This window comes from Sphaerodactylus townsendi, linkage group LG05 (genome assembly GCF_021028975.2).
Source record: "Sphaerodactylus townsendi isolate TG3544 linkage group LG05, MPM_Stown_v2.3, whole genome shotgun sequence".
NCBI lineage: Eukaryota > Metazoa > Chordata > Lepidosauria > Squamata > Sphaerodactylidae > Sphaerodactylus > Sphaerodactylus townsendi.
In genome coordinates this window covers 103,628,049-103,645,053 of record NC_059429.1, presented here as the reverse complement: position 1 = coordinate 103,645,053, position 17,005 = coordinate 103,628,049, and the positions used below count along the sequence as shown (strand labels likewise).

The window sequence follows — 17,005 nt, the reverse complement described above, 5'->3', positions numbered from 1 at the left end:
GAAGATCACATTTCCAGATAAATAATGTGGATGGGGAGAGCCTGAAACAGCAGATTATATGCTTTTGTATTACTCATACTATGACTTGTACAAAGTGAAATGGCTAGGTCCGATCCTGAGGAATTTAGTGTCTGTTGATAGAACTAAGGCTGTGCCTTTTCTGTTGAAGGATGAGGATGAGGATCCAAGGATTACTTTAGCCATGGCAAAATGCTTCTTGGTAGTGATCACATGGAAGGAAAAGATGGATTTTATGATGGGGTTAAGAAAATTTTTAAATGGGCAATTCCAAATTTAGAAAAAAGTCAAATTTAAAATATATAGGAATATATACATATAATAAATAAATAATTTAGTGTGGCCTGTCTGAAGAGCCTAGGTCAAATTAATTGGCCATTAAAGGAAAGGCAGTAACTTTGGTTATTTTTTCTTAATCTCACATTCATTGACATCAGAGCACTGAGAGCCCTTTGCTCCTTGCGGTGCTAACATCAAGACATGACCTGGAAACATTAATCTGGAATGATGTGTTTGAAGTTCTCTTCATCTGTTGTTTTTCTGTGCTATAGTGCTTAGTCCCATGGCTCAGCGTGGTAAGCTGCAGCTCTACAGTCAAAGCTCTGCTCACGACCTGAGTTTGATCCCAATGGAAATTGGTTCGGGTAGTTGGCACAAGGTTGACTCAGCCTTCCATCCTTCCGAGTTTGGTAAAATGAGTACCCAGCTTGTTGGGGGTAAAATATAGAGGACTGGGGAAGGAAATGGCAAACCACCGTGTAAACAAAGTCTTTGAAGTAAATATGATGATGTGACGTCACCCTGTGGGTCAATAATAACCCAGTTCTTGCATCTTTTAAAAAAATATTCTTGCTCTCATGAAAATTGTTAAAAACAAATTAAGGCTGTTGCCAAACTGGGAATTTCTTCAAGTTAACAAATATTAATACAAGTACATACTTTTCTGTATTACATTCAATATATTGACTACTTTCACGGTCCTCTCTTTCTTCAAATATGGGTGGTGGCAACGAATGAGATTGTACAGGTGCAGCAAAAAAAAGGAGTGTTTCTGCTATTTTTTTTAAAAAAAATCCTAGGGTTCTAATACTTTTTATTTTCATTCATACTTGAACAGATGGTATAGATGTATTTTGATTATTCTCACTAGAGGTCTATATTAAATCACAAGAATTACAAATTTTAGCTTGAATATTAAAAAATTGAAATGTATGGGCCCTCTAACCCTTGCCCTTAGTATATTTAAGGGATCAGTATTTTGTTTGGCTATAGGAATGAGAAAGGTAAGATAAAATAAAGGAAGGGACTGAGCATTAATGTGGAAAAAACATGTTCCAGTGTATGATAATACATGACTGGGAGCCAAACTGCACAATGTGTTGCTTCATGTGTCTTTCTGTGTTCTGTACAACAGTGGTGGGGGACTGCTTGAAAAAAAAATCCAAACAGGTTCAGAACAGTGCTGGGGGCGGGGGCAGGTAGAGTTCCTTCCCCCAGCCATGAAACTATGTCAGGGGGAATTATTTTGCTGATGTTGCTGTGCCGCATGAACTATCTGCATACATGAAGAAGCAAAATTAGTGAAATAACTTCCCTTCCACGGAATTTTCATGTGAGAAAACTGCTGGAGGAGAGTCAAGAGTTCTTCCACCCACAGTGGCATCATTCTGAGCCTGTTTGGCTTGCTTCTTTCTTTCTTTCTTTCTTTCTTTCTTTCTTTCTTTCTTTCTTTCTTTCTTTCTTTCTTTCTTTCTTTCTTTCTTTCTTTCTTTCTTTCTTTCTTTCTTTCTTTCTTTCTTTCTTTCTTTCTTTCTTTCTCTCTTTCTCTCTTTCTCTCTTTCTCTCTTTCTTTCTTTCTTTCTTTCTCTCTAGCTGTTGTGTGACCATGGGGATCATGAGAAAACAAGTGAAGTAACATACTGTGTAGTTAGGCTGGAAGGGTACTGGTTTGTGCACCAATTTATTTTAGTAGCACATATTAGAAGACTAACTTTTGCAGCTGGTAGTGACATTTAGACATCCTGTCTTTCCCACTGAGAGAGCCTTGTGCTCTGTGGCTGTTTGATCAACTTTATTTATGGCCCACCTTTCTCACTGAGACTTGAGGTGGATGGAGCACAAGAGAATGCTGTCTTTGTGCCTGTCATGGACAGATACAGGTTTGTTATGAGATCTCAATACATTGCATAACCAATTATGCACCCTGCCCCTATTGCTTTGGATTTCTTCCACAAAAAATCTGATTCTTTCGTAAGATACTAGCCTTACCTTACCCTTGTCCAGGGGGCCTTTTAGGTAATATTTTGCCATTTGTTCCTTTTCATAATTTTGGTTCAGAGAAATCTTATGACATGCAGCTGTTCAGAAAACAGAAGGGCAATCAGAACCTAACTCATACAATGAGCCGAAAAAGGTTGAGAAAAGCTGAAGGAATAATTAAAATTAATAATAAATTAATAGTGTATACAATCTGTCTTTATTGCAGTTCTTAAAAATGTTTAAACAATGTTCAATGCTTAAAATTATAATAATTCAATAGAATTTGGGATTAAAAGATTGCATCTCCAGTGACATCTCAAATTGATTGCAAATAATTTGTTGATAATTCATGTAATAATTGACAATTCATATAACAAGTTATGTCCATTAAATTTGATGTTTCGGCGACGTTGGAGATGCAATCTTTTGACCAACACTTCTATTGAATTATTATAATGTTAAGTGTTTTAAGATTGTTTTTAACATTATTTCTTTAAGCACTGGACTTATTGTATATATGATTATATGCCTATTAAAAGTTCTGGACTAGACTGGGTATATATTATTAATTTTAATTATACTTTTTTTCTCAGCCGTTTTTTGTTCCTGACATACAGATATTCACCAGTATCTATTCTATTCAGACACTTTATTTTGCAGCTGCTTTTCCCACAACTTTTCTAAACCCATATGTACCCCCTACTACCACTGCCCCCCCCCCCCCCATGTTTCATGGCAAAGTTAAATGTGTAGGGATGCCTGGCTGTGTGTATACATTTAGTCATTTAAAAAAAAATACTCAGAAGTTTGCCCAGACTGTCAATTACAGCACTTTAATCAGGTAAGGAGGCATCATGTATAGCTACGCAAAGCCATGAATGGTAATAGTAATCACCAAACAGGGAAAGAACAAAATGTTACAGAGCACAGTGCAGATGTGTTGTTTGAACTATGAATTAGCTTGAGAACCCTTATTTATATTTTGCAGCTTGTTATTATCTGACATTGCTAATGCAGTGAGAAAACCTCCATTCAGCTAAAGCATAAAGTTTACGGCAATTTAAACGGGGAAAAACAAATTCATCTTCAGCAATTCAGCCCTTCAGTTCCCAGCACAATAGCTTTAATTTTGCAGACATAAGACATTAACAAAAGTCATCATTCACTTTACATCTGCCACCTGCCCAATAACCGTGTAAAGCAGGGAAATATGAGAGTTAAGGTGGATATAATTGGGACAAAGTATTTTCAATTGATCATTTTGTGTAGGAAATCTGAAATTAGGCAATGAATCATCTAGCAACCTACAATTTTCTGATTTGATTGTGTCAGGTTTTGCAAGCAAGAGCTAATTTCATCTGAGGCATAATGAAAAAAACTCAATCACAATAGCTGATAAAAGACTGTGCCTTTGATGTGCCATCCAGTTCTCTATCATCTTGGCTGCAGCAAACTGATAAGGTCAATCTCCCACAATCATGTATTTTAAACATGATTTTATTTAGTCGAGTCCAGAGTTGAAAGGGTGATTTCCAATAATCTCATGGTTTGTAGAAGATAGGCTGTAGAAATGTGTTGCAGCTGCTATCCCAAGGTGCATCAAATTATTTGGGTTATGGTGTTTATCCATTTATGTTTGTTGATTTATATCATGTATAGCCCACCTTTTCCACTGAGCCTCAAGGTAGCTTACATAGTGTAAGTTAATCAACAGGGGAAAAAAACCCTTCCCTAATAAATTAATTTTCCTTGAGTTAAAACAGCAAGAACTAGGATTTTTGTTGTTGTTGTTGAACTTGCATTCAGCATAGTAGCTACCCAGTTTTGCACTTCCTGGCTTTGAAACATTTGAATTAGGTTTTAACTGTAGTTAATATTCCTCTTAATACTTCATGATACCATCCCATGGTTCAAGCTCTGTGTTAAATTCTACTGGTATGCTAAAAACCAATCAAAAGCAGAGACAGTGAGTCTACTTCCATTAGCCGCCAGTAGTACAGTGTGTGCCAGCTTTTGCTCATGGCATTGGGTTAGATTCTCTGAACTTCCCAATAAAGCAATTTTCCTTGATTTTTTAAATTAATCTGGAAAAATTTTCTATCTTGGTCCCCCTTCAGTATTCATTTAATAGCCTGCCTTGTATCATGGAATTTAAAGCAGCATACAGAGGGTTCCCAGCAAGTTTCCCATCCAGACCTATACCTGCTTAGCATACCAGGATGCTGCAGTATGTGCATTCCAAGCTCTTTGGGGTCTCTTTGAAGAAATGCTGTGTAACCTCCAGAGCGAACAGCCAGAATATGTGTTTGAAATGTATGAGCTGCCAGGTTCAGTATTTAGCATCTCCTCCTTGGTAGAAGACCTGTGTCTGAAACAGGGGAACTGCTCCCCCTTCTGATAAAATTGAGCTAGATGGGCCATTTTGTTGGGCTTAGTATTGTGAGTCCTGCATTGTGATCCTCTATAAAATCTGTAATTGTTTTTTGTAAAGATTTACTGCTTACTTTCCACAAGAGAGAATATTTTAGTTAATTTGCTGAGATCTGCAATTTAGCAGGTGATCTTGCCTTATGGATACCACAACCTCTCATCCTTTCAGCTGATACCTAATTATCAACCAAATGAATTGTACTGCATGTAGATCTTTTGGACTGGTCCAAAATGGGGTAGCACGGGCTTAAATAATTGAGGCTTGAGAGGGGTTATCCTGAAAGCCAGGTATGTTGGCTTCTTACTGTAATAATGTTTTTAAAGATCTACAACTGAAAAAAATCTTCTTTGTTAGTCAGTGAACAGTGTGGTCACCATATCTGACCTAGGTGCATTTTGTGCAGAATAAACATCTGACTACAGCACAGAATAAACATCTGACTGTAGCATGTCATATAATTTTTCCATTTAAGAAGTCAAGTCAATTTCAGCCCTTCCCCCCCCCCCAAAAAAAAAACCCTCAATTTGCCTTAGTCATGCATATTTCTGTCTTTAGTGCCTCAGATTCACGCCCAGCTGGTCTGGAAGAGGCAGATCAGCCATCAGCGCCAGGAGAGCAAGGTATAAATTTGGATAACACTGGACATAAACTTGCTGACTTCGCAAACAGACCACAAGGTGATGAACATATTTTCATGACGGTTTTCATTTATTCAGTTAATACAATTATGTTATTAGAGATGTTGCCATATCTATTAACGTTAATTCTAAATGTGATTTTTCTTATCATCTCTAGCTGGCTCCAAAGAGGTATTTTCTTTGTCATGTGCATCCAAAGACTTCCACAGATGTACCCAATAACATATATAACAATAACATATGTTTCTGTCATGTCCCAGGCCCATATAAACCAGATTTTATAATCTACATGTCTTGCAGGTTGTGGAATATTCCATAGTCAACTGCCACATGCCTGCAATTTCTACAGTATGATATAATCATGATTCAGTGGTGTCTATATGGCGTCATCTACAAATGTGTGTTGATTTTTTTTCTATATATAAGTACTGGTCCCAATAAAATATCTTGAGGACCCAAGACTTAATTCTTCCTTTGTGAAAACCACCCAGGTACTTCAGTCCCTTGCTTTCATTATTCATCTAATGATAGATAAGTTTACTTAAGGACCTTTATGGTGACATCCTAAGTAGAGTTATACCCTCCTATGTTCGTTGAAGTTAATGGGCTTAGAAGAGTGTAACTGCTTGAGGTGGCACTTTTTATAAATAATTTGCTGTATAACCTCTTATCCACATGCTTGTAGACACATTCAAAGAGTGCTGAGAAGTCTTTGCAGAAACCCTTGATGATTCTTAGCAAGACTTATTCTATGTGTTCAGAATTTTAGCTGTAATAATGCTCCCACAAATTTATCTGGGACTTTTTAAAAAAGTATTAACGGTATGTTGGTCAGATGTCCTCCTCTGCTAAGGAGCTGGATTATAGTGATGAATTCCATATTTCTGATAAGTGAATGCTCATCTTATATTTGTCTTCAGGCTACCCATCACAGCCAATGGAACAAAGATCCCTTCAGCAAATACCACCTCAGCTTTTGCAGCATGGACAGCAGCAGCAGCCTACACCAACACCTCAGCAGACCCCATCCCAACAGCAGCAGCAACAGATGATGATGATGCTTATGATGCAACAGGATCCTAAATCTGCCAGACTTCCTGTTCTTCAAGGTGTCCATCAACCTAGGGGCCCTCTGAATGTAGAGACTCAAAGAATGCCAGTACAGCCAGGAAACAACATGTCAGTTATGGTTAGTCTGCAAGGTCCTGGTGGAGTGCCTCCATCTCCTGACAAGCAAAGAATTCCTATGGCAAACAATCCTTCTCTAGTGAATACTGCACGAAAGATAGTTTACCAAGATAATGCACAAAACCCTACTAGTTCTCCACTGGGAGAAGTTTCATCAGGACCCTCTATTGCAGAAGGAAATGGGTCTGAAGCCCCTCCAACATCAGGGTCTCAAAATAACATTGCATCTCATTTAGTGGTTTCACAAAACCAGTTAATGATGGCAGGGCCAAAACCTGGACCGTCTCCATTGTCAGCTTCCCAAGGTGCAAGTCCTCAACAGCAGCCTAACTCTCTTCCTGGTCCTCACCCACACCATTTTCAGAATGTTGCTACTACATCACAAACATCTAGACCCAAAACACCAAACAGGGCAAGTCCAAGACCTTACTATCCTCAGACTCCCAATAACCGCCCCCCAAGCACAGAGCCATCAGAAATAAGTTTATCCCCGGAGAGGCTCAATGCTTCTATTGCAGGTCTCTTTCCTCCTCAGATTAATATCCCTTTGCCTCCTAGGCCAAACCTTAATAGAGGATTTGATCAGCAGGGTCTTAATCCAACCACTTTGAAGGCTATCGGACAAGCACCCTCAAATCTGACAATGAACAATCAGTCAAACTTTATCTCCCCACAAGCTCACAAGTTGGACCTTATGGCTATTAATTCAGGAAAGCAAACCAATTCTGGGGGAGCAAAGCGTGCCAGTCCAAGCAACAGCAGAAGGTCCAGTCCTGGGTCAAGTAGGAAAGCCACACCAAGCCCTGGAAGGCAAAATTCAAAAGCAGCCAAATTAGCTTTGGCACAACAGAATCCAGCACTCATGCAGAACATTGACTTGCAAAGAAGCATGATGGTTGGCCCTTCTCCTTTGCAAATGCCCATGCCTGGAGGTTTTCAAAATAATGGAATGTTAACTGTTCAGAACCCTGCAATACCTGTATCTGTCTTGGCTGGTATTCCTGAGGATAACAACAAAGAGAGTTTCAGTGGCCCTCAGGACAATGCATGTCCGAGTACACAAGCAGCACAAATGAACAAAGATCAACGTAACATTGAGCTGAAAGGTGTTCCAAGCCAAGAAATCAAAATCCTAATCCACGAAGAGCATCAGAAAAGGGAGCCCTCTTCTGCAGAAGCCAACAAGCTTCCTAGTCTGGAGGAAAACAAGACTATCCTCTCTCCAGCTATGCGTGAGGCACCAACATCCTTAAGTCAACTTCTTGACCATTCTGGAGCTCCTAATGTAACCATTAAACCTCCAGGTCTCCCTGGTCTTGAAATGTCTCCAACAGTGACTTGTGCAGAAGAATTTAAAAAGATTACTGCCGTTCCTCCTCCTCCTCCTCCTCCTCTTCCTCTTCCTCCTCCTCAGCAGGATCCTTCTTCTAGCAAAGATCCTTCTTGTTCCCTAAGCTTACCCCCAAGCACTGACACCTGTTCAACTCAAATGCAACAAGACCTTGGAGACATAAACTCAAATATTTCTCAGAATATTCCCCCAGTAATTCAGAGGCCTGTTAGCTCTGCTTCTATTTCCACATCACTCCCACCCAATCAGATAACCGTATTTGTAACTTCTAACCCTATCACATCGTCTTCTAATTCGTCAGCGCCAATTCCTTCTCATTTGCAGCCTACCTTAATGTCTACTGTTGTCACCATGCCCAATGTGGGTACTAAAGTTAAGGCTTCTGAAGGACCGACAACAGTTCAGTCTAATGCTCGACCTCAGTTCATTACTCCAGTTTTTATAAATTCATCTTCAATCATTCAGGTTATGAAAGGGTCTCAGCCAAGTACAATTCCTGCAACCCCAATGACTTCTAATTCTAATTTAATGCCACAATCTGTGGCAGTTGTTGGTCCTTTGCATTTATCCCAGAATATAAAGTTCTCATCTGGGCCTGCACCTCCTAGTGTATCCTCTAATGCCCCTATCTCAAGTATGCCAACAAGCCGGTCCTTGGTTATTAATTCACTAGCGACTCCTGCCCCGCTTTCCTCTTCCCCGTCAACAGTTTCTTCAAATGCTTCCTCACATCCTCCTGTTCATCAAGTCAAAGATTTCAACCCAGAAGAGATGGGCTCTCAAACTTGTTCTTCTGTTGATCCATCCTCTGTACCAGCCACACAGTCTGGAGCTGTAGTTTCCCCTCCTCGTGCACATAGCCCCGCATCTTCTGCCAATAGACGAAGTCCAGTTTCATTCACTAAGGGAAAGGGGAAGGTGGACAGAATTGGTCAGTTTCTGCTGACAAAAGCATGTAAGAAAGTTACGGATGGCTTTGAGAAAGGGGAAGAACAGTATTGTGTGGAGGGAGAAGTGGAAGGCCAGGGACTAGATGGTCCAATCCCTAACAGTCTAGAAGCGGAACAGTTGCCTGTGGAACTGGAAGGTAACACTGTGGCACCTCTAGCACCTGTTCTTTTGAAACAAAGCACTTCTGGGATTTGTCATTTGAATGTTGGTACTCCAGCTACTGTTTCTGCCTGTGTATCTCTTAGCTTACCAGGTAGCACTCCTTCCACAAATGTGCTCTCAGTAGTAACCACTCCAGTGATCTCTAACGTCATGTCGACAGTTCCAAGCACTAATGGTAACCCTGGTACTTTGCCTGCAGAGCAGGTTGGAATTGGACCAGATGATGAGAGAGCAGAAACACATCCTGAATTATCACAAAATATAGGTATGTATGTTAATTATATACAGCTCCCCTCCCCACAATTGAAAGCCCAAAACGTGTATGGAAAGGTGGATTAGAGAAGTGAATGGCTGGGGAAATTTGAAGCCCATCCTGCATACCCTAAGGTCTAGGAAACAAACAAGGTTTGCAATACATACCTTTGTAAAGTATTGTTAAGTTGCAGCCGACTTATGCCTGTCAACATACACAAAACAATCATCTAGAAATAATTTAAAAACCATTGGTTTGCAACATAAAATACGCCAAAGATCAATCATCTCAAGAGTATCTTCAGCTATTTCTGAAGTACCTTTTGATGCGGCACCAGTTTCTCCTCCTGATTGATAAGCATACAATAACCTGAAGCAGCTGCTGAAAGGAACCTTCCATAAGTCTTATCAAGTTTCCACAGACAATCAGGTTCCAACAAGAAGCCTCATGCATGGATCTTTATAGTGTACATGCTTTTTATTCCAAGTCTTCAATTTTTTTTCTTATTTTCCCAACTGACACATTTAAGTTTGCAGCTGCAGATCTATTTAAAAGTATGAATAAAATGAAGGCACACGGTTTTAAATTCCCTAAAAATACTAATCGGCATTTATTATTTGCTAACTCAATTTGTATGAAGAATACATTTCATCATGTTCATAAAGCAGTAGACCAAGTTCAGAATTTGGTAAGCAACCCAGCGTTGCATATATTTTTAATTTTCCTAACATTTGAATGTTGTTTTTCTTTTCTGGTAAAAGCTGTGTGTGTGTGTGTGTTTGGGGGTGGGGGACACATAGTGGTTTTTAAAGGCTTCAAATTTTCCAGTATGAATTTCTGATAAGGAGGAAAATCAAGGTAATGAATGGAGACAAATAAAATGATTTAGTTACAAATATTAATTGGAAGAAATGAGAATATGGAAAAAGGGGGAAAAGTTGCTGCATTTTTCAGTGCTGCTAATAATCAGGTGGCTCTTTAAAAATGTTTTGTACACTCTGTGTACAAATAATAGACCCTTCCTGCTTGTGGAAAATCTGTTCCTGGGGTCACTATGAAGGGCAAAATTAAGAAACATTTTCACAAAACTCAAAAGTTGTAACAGGAGCAAAAACAGTCCGGGAACTACGCGAATATATGAAATCATAAATCAAAAAACCTTACTATATCTTGATTTTGTCAAGGTCTTGCTGAGTTCATTGGGCAGATCATTCCATAAGGTGGAGTCCACAACAGACAATGTGCATGTTCAGGCAGCTGTTGATCTTAACTATTTGCAGGGTTGGCACCTGCACAAGGCCCTAGTCAGATTAGTGAAGGGGTGTGTGTGGGGGGGGGGTTTGATATGGGGAGCTTTGTATATGATAGCCAAATACCTTGAATTAAACCCCGTAATTGATGAGCAGCCAGTGGAGTGACTGCAAAATGGGAGCAATATGTATGTTCCACCTTTGTGTGCATGCCCAAAGTGCTGCAAAGTCTGTCAACTTATGGCAACCCCAGCCATGGTTTGCCATTGCTTTCCTCTTCAGAATCTTCCTTGGAGGTCTCCCTTCAAATACCAACCCCAGTTAGCTTTCATGATCTGACAAGATTAGGCTATTTCATGCTCCCCATGTTCCACGTAGCCTCCGCTAATAATCAATGAGTGGCATTTTTGTACCATCTTGAGTCTTTGAGTTGACTTTGGAGTAGACTTTTGTAGAGTACATTATAGTAGTCTAGTCCTGGCCTGGCCTTACTGTGGCTTGGATACTGGTGACCAGACTGGCTGAGAAGTTAGGGGCCATCTTCTGGACTAAACTGAGTTGAAAGAAAGTGTTTCTTGCAGCTTTATTAATTTGCTTCTTTAGCAGTAGTGCTGGATCCTGTATAGCCTGTAGGGCCTGAATTTAGTAAGTAAGGGTCAGTTGAATCTTATAGCAGGTGGGTCATACAATATCCTTCAAGATCTTCACCTCAGACAGCCAGCATTGGCTCTGTGTTCTCAGGATTTTGTTTCAATCTGTTCACTCTTAGCCATTTAACCATAGAATGTAGGATCTTCTACCACATCATTAGGAAATTTGAACAAGAAGATCACAAACTGAGTGTTGTCAGCATATTGATTACGGCCCACACAAAATGGCAGATAGTTTGTCCTAAGGGTTTTATATAGTGATTGAATAACGGGGTGGAGGTGGAATAGGTTTGTGCCCTGTGGAAACCCATGGGATAGGTTTTCCACATTGGTGACAACTAGTCGCCAATGGCAAATCTTTGAGTCTAGTCTGCAAGAAGTGATTTGAACCAATCCAGAGCACATCCCCGATACCTACCTCTACTTCCAAACACCTCATCAAAATGGTGTGGTCCACTGTACCAAAGGTTGCAGATAAGTCCAATGGGAACAACAAAGTGGCATGGCCTATGTCTACATTCAGATGGCGGTATCTACTACAGCAGCCAGTGCGATTTCAGACCCACAGTCCAGAGTGAAGACAGACAAATATTCATAGTTACATTGCAGCGTAAGACAAGAAAGTCTGGGTTTTTCTGGCTTGTAGTGGTAAAATTCCTGATTGCTTCGGTCAGCTGATTTGATGGGTAGATTCCATTGACAGAAAAGTTAAGCACTTTGCCTCATTTCTCTTTTCTCAGCAACTTCAGCCCAGACTCCAGTTTCAACACCAGAGAGTGCTGCTCAAAGAACAGGTAAATGGTACTTGAACAAATGGCAGAAAAATTCATAACGTGATGTATGTGCATGTAAAACCTTGATTACGTTTTGAGCTTTTGCACCAAAGCTTTCAACTTCTGTGTTAAAACCATTGATTGTGCTTAGTGTAATGCTAAATAGCTGGAAAATTATCTGGACAACAATTCTACTTAACCTTGCTCGGAGAAAGAAAAAGGATTATGTGATAATCATAGCTGAGTTTGGAATTTGGGAGGGTATGTTTAAATCACTTTAAAATAAGGATGGATAGCTATGGTTAAAGGTTTTCTTAGAAACTGAAGGGTACTTGGGCAAAGCTGGCTCTCTTTCTCTCTTTGTACATCTTGCTGCTCTCCAGACAAATATCTGGAGGTCAGAAGTTTATTAATGTCATTTATTATCCACCTTCCTTACAGAGGTGGAAGGTGAATTACAAATGATCTTTAAAATGCAGTAAACCGTTTATTACATACAATAAATACTGCCATGAAGGGCTTGAAGTTCTCCATAAACATTAAAACTTCTATAACTTTTAATAAAATGTCCTCCTGAACTGTTCGGTTCAGACAGTGTGCGGAAAGATAAAAGTGAGGGAGCTTTCCTGGCCTCATCAGGCAGGCCATTTAAGGTGTGCTCAGGTGTGTACTTCACAAATGGTTTCCAATAAGGTATCTAGGCTTCATAATAAAGTTGGCACCATCTGGCAATACGGATATTGCTTCTGTGGAGCAAATATGCTTTAAGTTGTTGAACATGCTAATTTCCTTTAAGGTGAAATTTTTTTCCTCTTATCTGGAAGCAGGGAAATGTGTAACTACTATTTGATTAAAATCATGGTGGACCTGTATTTTGTTTGATCTGTGCTTAGATTGCAGCCCTTATTTTCTGGCTGGGGAAGGGTAACTGAGATCTATTACATTTGTAGGCTTTAGAGCAATTAGTTTTGCAAAATGGTATTCATTCTCAGAGCAAGAATCACAAGACACCTGGCTCAGCTGTTTGTAAAGATTTTCCAACATGGCTTGTGATAAGAAATCCTCGAATTATAACTTTCACTCTGGAAGTTTTCTTTTGTACATGTAGTTCAACAGCATACGAGATATTTCAGTATTTCTCTCTGTGTCTTTTTCTTTCAGACGTGCAAAAAAACTCTGCAGTTATCACTGGCATTATGTACGTAATTTCAGAATGGAGAATATTTTGTTTCAAATTAATCCTCTTTTTGGGTTGCATATTTAATGCTCATTTAATAGAAAATTTCTCTTTCCTTGGCCATGTTTTCCTGTTACAGGGAATGCTAAATGAGGACTTGTTCCTGCAAAGACTTGCATGTGTACTTAAGTTTCATATTGTGTGATTATTCCACTGATGATGATGGTATTATTGAATCCTCATTTAAAAGTAATAGCATTCTGCTGTCCCTGGGCCACAGGTGTGAAAACACTGCACTGAACACTTAACACCCATAATCATGCATTTCAATCAAATGCAATAAAGTGGATGGCCCTTCTTGGAAGGAAACCTAAGAATCTGGGATCAAGAGCTGAAATTTTTCCCCTCTTAGTGGAGTCTCTGTTTCTGTGCCTGCCATACTTGTTCTCATCCCAGAGATGCTTGGATTGATGGGAATCAGCAAAGCCTTCAAAATAATGTTGATGCTTTTTCATCATACAGAAAATAAAATGTTCTGGGTTCCTATCCTAACAGTGTCCTGCTTGCAAAAATCAACCTTGCCCCCATGAAGGTTGGTCCTATCTTTTTAATAATAAAATATCTCTGTCCTTGGTTACCTAAATTATCACCTGTCAAGTTTCCAGCACTGCTTCTATGCTTTATTGGATATCGAATTGACGGTTGTAAACCACCCTGAGCCCATTTATGGAAGGTCAGCCTATGTTTAATATTATTATTATTATTATTATTATTATTATTATTATTAATAATAATAATAATAATAATAATAATAATAATAATAATAATAATAATAATAATAATAATAATAATAATAATAATAAAGCAACTGGAAAAACTTGCACGATACGAGGATTTGAGGATTGAACTACAAAGACTCTGGCACAAACCAGTAAAGGTGGTCCCAATGGTGATTGGCACACTGGGTGCAGTGCCTAAAGACCTTGGACGGCACTTAAAAACAATTGGCGCTGACAAGATCACCATATGTCAGCTGCAAAAGGCCACCCTACTCGACTCTGCATGCATTATTCGTCGATACATCACACAGTCCTAGATGCTTGGGAAGTGTCCGACATGTGATTTAATACAAAATCCAGCATAGTGATCTTGTTTGTTGTGTATAACTGTTTTTGTATCAATAAAATAATAATAGTAAGAGTAGAAAACTTTGGATGGTGTTGAAAGCGAAACAATGGAGCCATGACTCAGGGGCAGAGCTCCTGCTTTCCGTGCAGAGGGTCACTGCTTTAATCCCTGTCATCTTCAGTTAAAAGTAATTGATATGAAAGGACCTCCATCTTGGAGAGCTGCCAGTCATAAATACTAACCATGATAGCTAAGTAGTCTGACTCAGCATAATGCACCTTCATATGTTTAATGGCTACAGGTCTCATCCTGTTTTGTTGTGCTGTCCGTTGTTTCTGTAAACATGTTGTTGTCGTCCTGCTTTTGTCAGAAATGAGCCAAAGGAGACTTGTGAAAAGTCTAAAACTCCAAGCAGAAAAAATTCAAGAGCAGAGGACTCTGTTGCAGTGCAGGAGGCGGTAGAGAACGGTCAGCGCAAGAGGTCCTCCAGACCAGTGTCGGCATCCAGCTCTGCAAAAGGTGAGCTACCCAGCTAAGTCAGATCTTGGCAGGAGAAAGTATCTTTCCTGTAATGATGGCGCTAAATGAATCTGCTGGTGCTTATATTTAGTGTGATGGTAAACCTTTGAGTTAGTAACAAACTGGTATCGAGGCACTGCATATAATTTGATGAATTTGTTTTTACCTTCCTGTTCTCCATCTTCACCTCCTCTGAAATGTGTAAACTTATCCACAAAGCAACTAACAGTCCAATCTAGATTTTTTTTTGGGGGGGGGGGATGCTACATCCACAGAGGAAACGGAGGACTGTTGCCAATGCACATAAGGGGCAGCCCCACTGATACAGGGAGCAAGCATGCTGGTAGCTGGCTGCCTCTCTACTCGGTGGCACAGAAACCCAGAAGTCAGGCACCGCAGAGCTGTGCTGGCATCTTGAGCAGACACCAGTATTGGGGACAGGGCATGCTGGGGCATTCCCAATGGTGGAGCCAGTGTTAAATGACTTCCACCGAGATTCAAGTCACCAAGATGCCAGCCCCCGGGCCCTCTGATTTACACTACATCTTTCTTAACAGGATATAGCCCCATCCAGTGGCGTCCATTCTTCCCGAACTTTCCTATTGTTCATTTACATCAGAGAAAGTAAAATGCAACATCTGTGGGCAGCATTACAACCAGGACAAATCCAGTCTCAGTGCCCTTGCTATGAAGTGCCTTGGCTACTATCAAAGGATCCCTTATCAGTCTTCTGGGATCTCAGGAATTCAGATGCTCTCCATTCAGACACTGTTTGTTTAGCTGAGGGGGATTTTGCTGTGAGAAGAAATGTTCCTAAGCAGATAGGATAACATAATTGGCAAGAGGGCAGCAGGTTCCTGGCATTTAGTCCCACAGTAATGATGCCCAAGAAATCAGAGAATCCTTTAACAGACTTCGGTCTTAAGATTCATTTCTGATTCACTCACGGCACAGTTGGCAGTGGAGGTATTATATTTTTTCATAAGACTTCAGCGCAGCCCGACATCAGTTAACTTACGGTTGTAGGGAACCAGTGGGTTTTGTGCACAAATTTTGGAATAGTAAATATAGTGATGATTAAATGGAGACAAAGCCAATACCAGAGATTAGTTTTAGATACATAAACTCTATCCTGGTTTCCGCGTATGACAGTTTCCTCTTTTCTTGAGAATGTTTGTATTTAAATGTGAATGGACGACAAGTGTTCTTATGAAATTGTTTTTCTCTTCCTTAGAAACAAATGCGAATGCTATGCAGTCAAAAAGAAGAAAATCCAAGTGAATTACTGACTGGATATGCAAGGCTTGTAAATGTGTGAATTTGATCAGTTTAGCAGTTCTGAGTTGTGATTTCTCCCTACAGTGAAAGAATCTCCCCTAATATTCTGTACAGTAGCTCGTTTTAATATTATACTGTTCCCAATAAATGCAAATTCTTTTTTTCTAAAGAAGAAATGATTTTTTTAAAAAAAATCAGGTTACTTGTTAAATTCCCTGCTTTTGTAAAATCCACAAGTAGCACACTAGATTTTGCGTGTTGTAAAAAAATGAGATAATTGTAAATTTATTTGTACGTTTTCACTTTTCATAGGACAAACTAGAGTACAGGGTTGTCTTTTTTTAGATATTAATGTATTGTGCGGTTGGTCAAGTACTGTATGTGAATAGCAGTAAAAGGGCTACATATGGCCCAATTTTGGAAATGTAAATAGTTTTATTATATAGTAGGCTTGATGTATTTGTTGTAGAAAAGGACCAGTAAAATGAAATGAAAACGTTTGTGAAATGTGGATTACTTAATGCTCTAAATAAATGTTATTGACCTACAGTCTGCAATGCGCATTATTTCACATCAGGATTATACTAAACTAGCAGTAAAGTCCATTGCGCTGAACAATACAGTGGGCTCTAGGCAGCTGTTGGTGGGTTAATAGTGCCTCTTTGGCCACCTTCTCTCATCAGTTCTCCTTCTTCTCTGCCTGTTACTCTCCATCTGCTATCTTCTATGGTCATCCCCCACCCCACCCCTGGATTCCAACTGTAGCAAGGATGGGAGGGGAGTCAGCAGAGTTTCTATGAAGATGGGGAGAGTTCTCATCTCTACATCTCTATACTGCCCCCTCCCATTTGCAAAGCTGGATCTTGGCTTTGCAAAGTGCGGGGAGCCAGCAGGGTGTCTGTAAGTTCTCATCTCCATAGCCCCCCCTCCAATTTGCAAAGGTGGATGGACCCTGGCTTTGTAAAGGAGGGGGAGGGAG

General features: G+C 39.8%; 1 protein-coding gene across 2 annotated transcripts in view; it reads left to right on the top strand.

Moving 5' to 3' along the window:
- NCOA6 (nuclear receptor coactivator 6) overlaps positions 1-16,575 on the top strand; it is a 53,434-nt gene extending 36,859 nt beyond the window's left edge. For both annotated transcript variants that reach the window (XM_048495939.1, XM_048495940.1), the window contains 6 exons: positions 5,264-5,385; positions 6,267-9,263; positions 11,892-11,945; positions 13,086-13,122; positions 14,600-14,748; positions 15,983-16,575. In XM_048495939.1, coding sequence (XP_048351896.1) covers positions 5,264-5,385; positions 6,267-9,263; positions 11,892-11,945; positions 13,086-13,122; positions 14,600-14,748; positions 15,983-16,029 — 3,406 coding nt within the window. In that variant the 3' untranslated portion in view covers positions 16,030-16,575. The remainder of the gene's footprint in view (positions 1-5,263; positions 5,386-6,266; positions 9,264-11,891; positions 11,946-13,085; positions 13,123-14,599; positions 14,749-15,982) is intronic.
- The last annotated feature ends 430 nt before the right edge of the window (positions 16,576-17,005 follow it).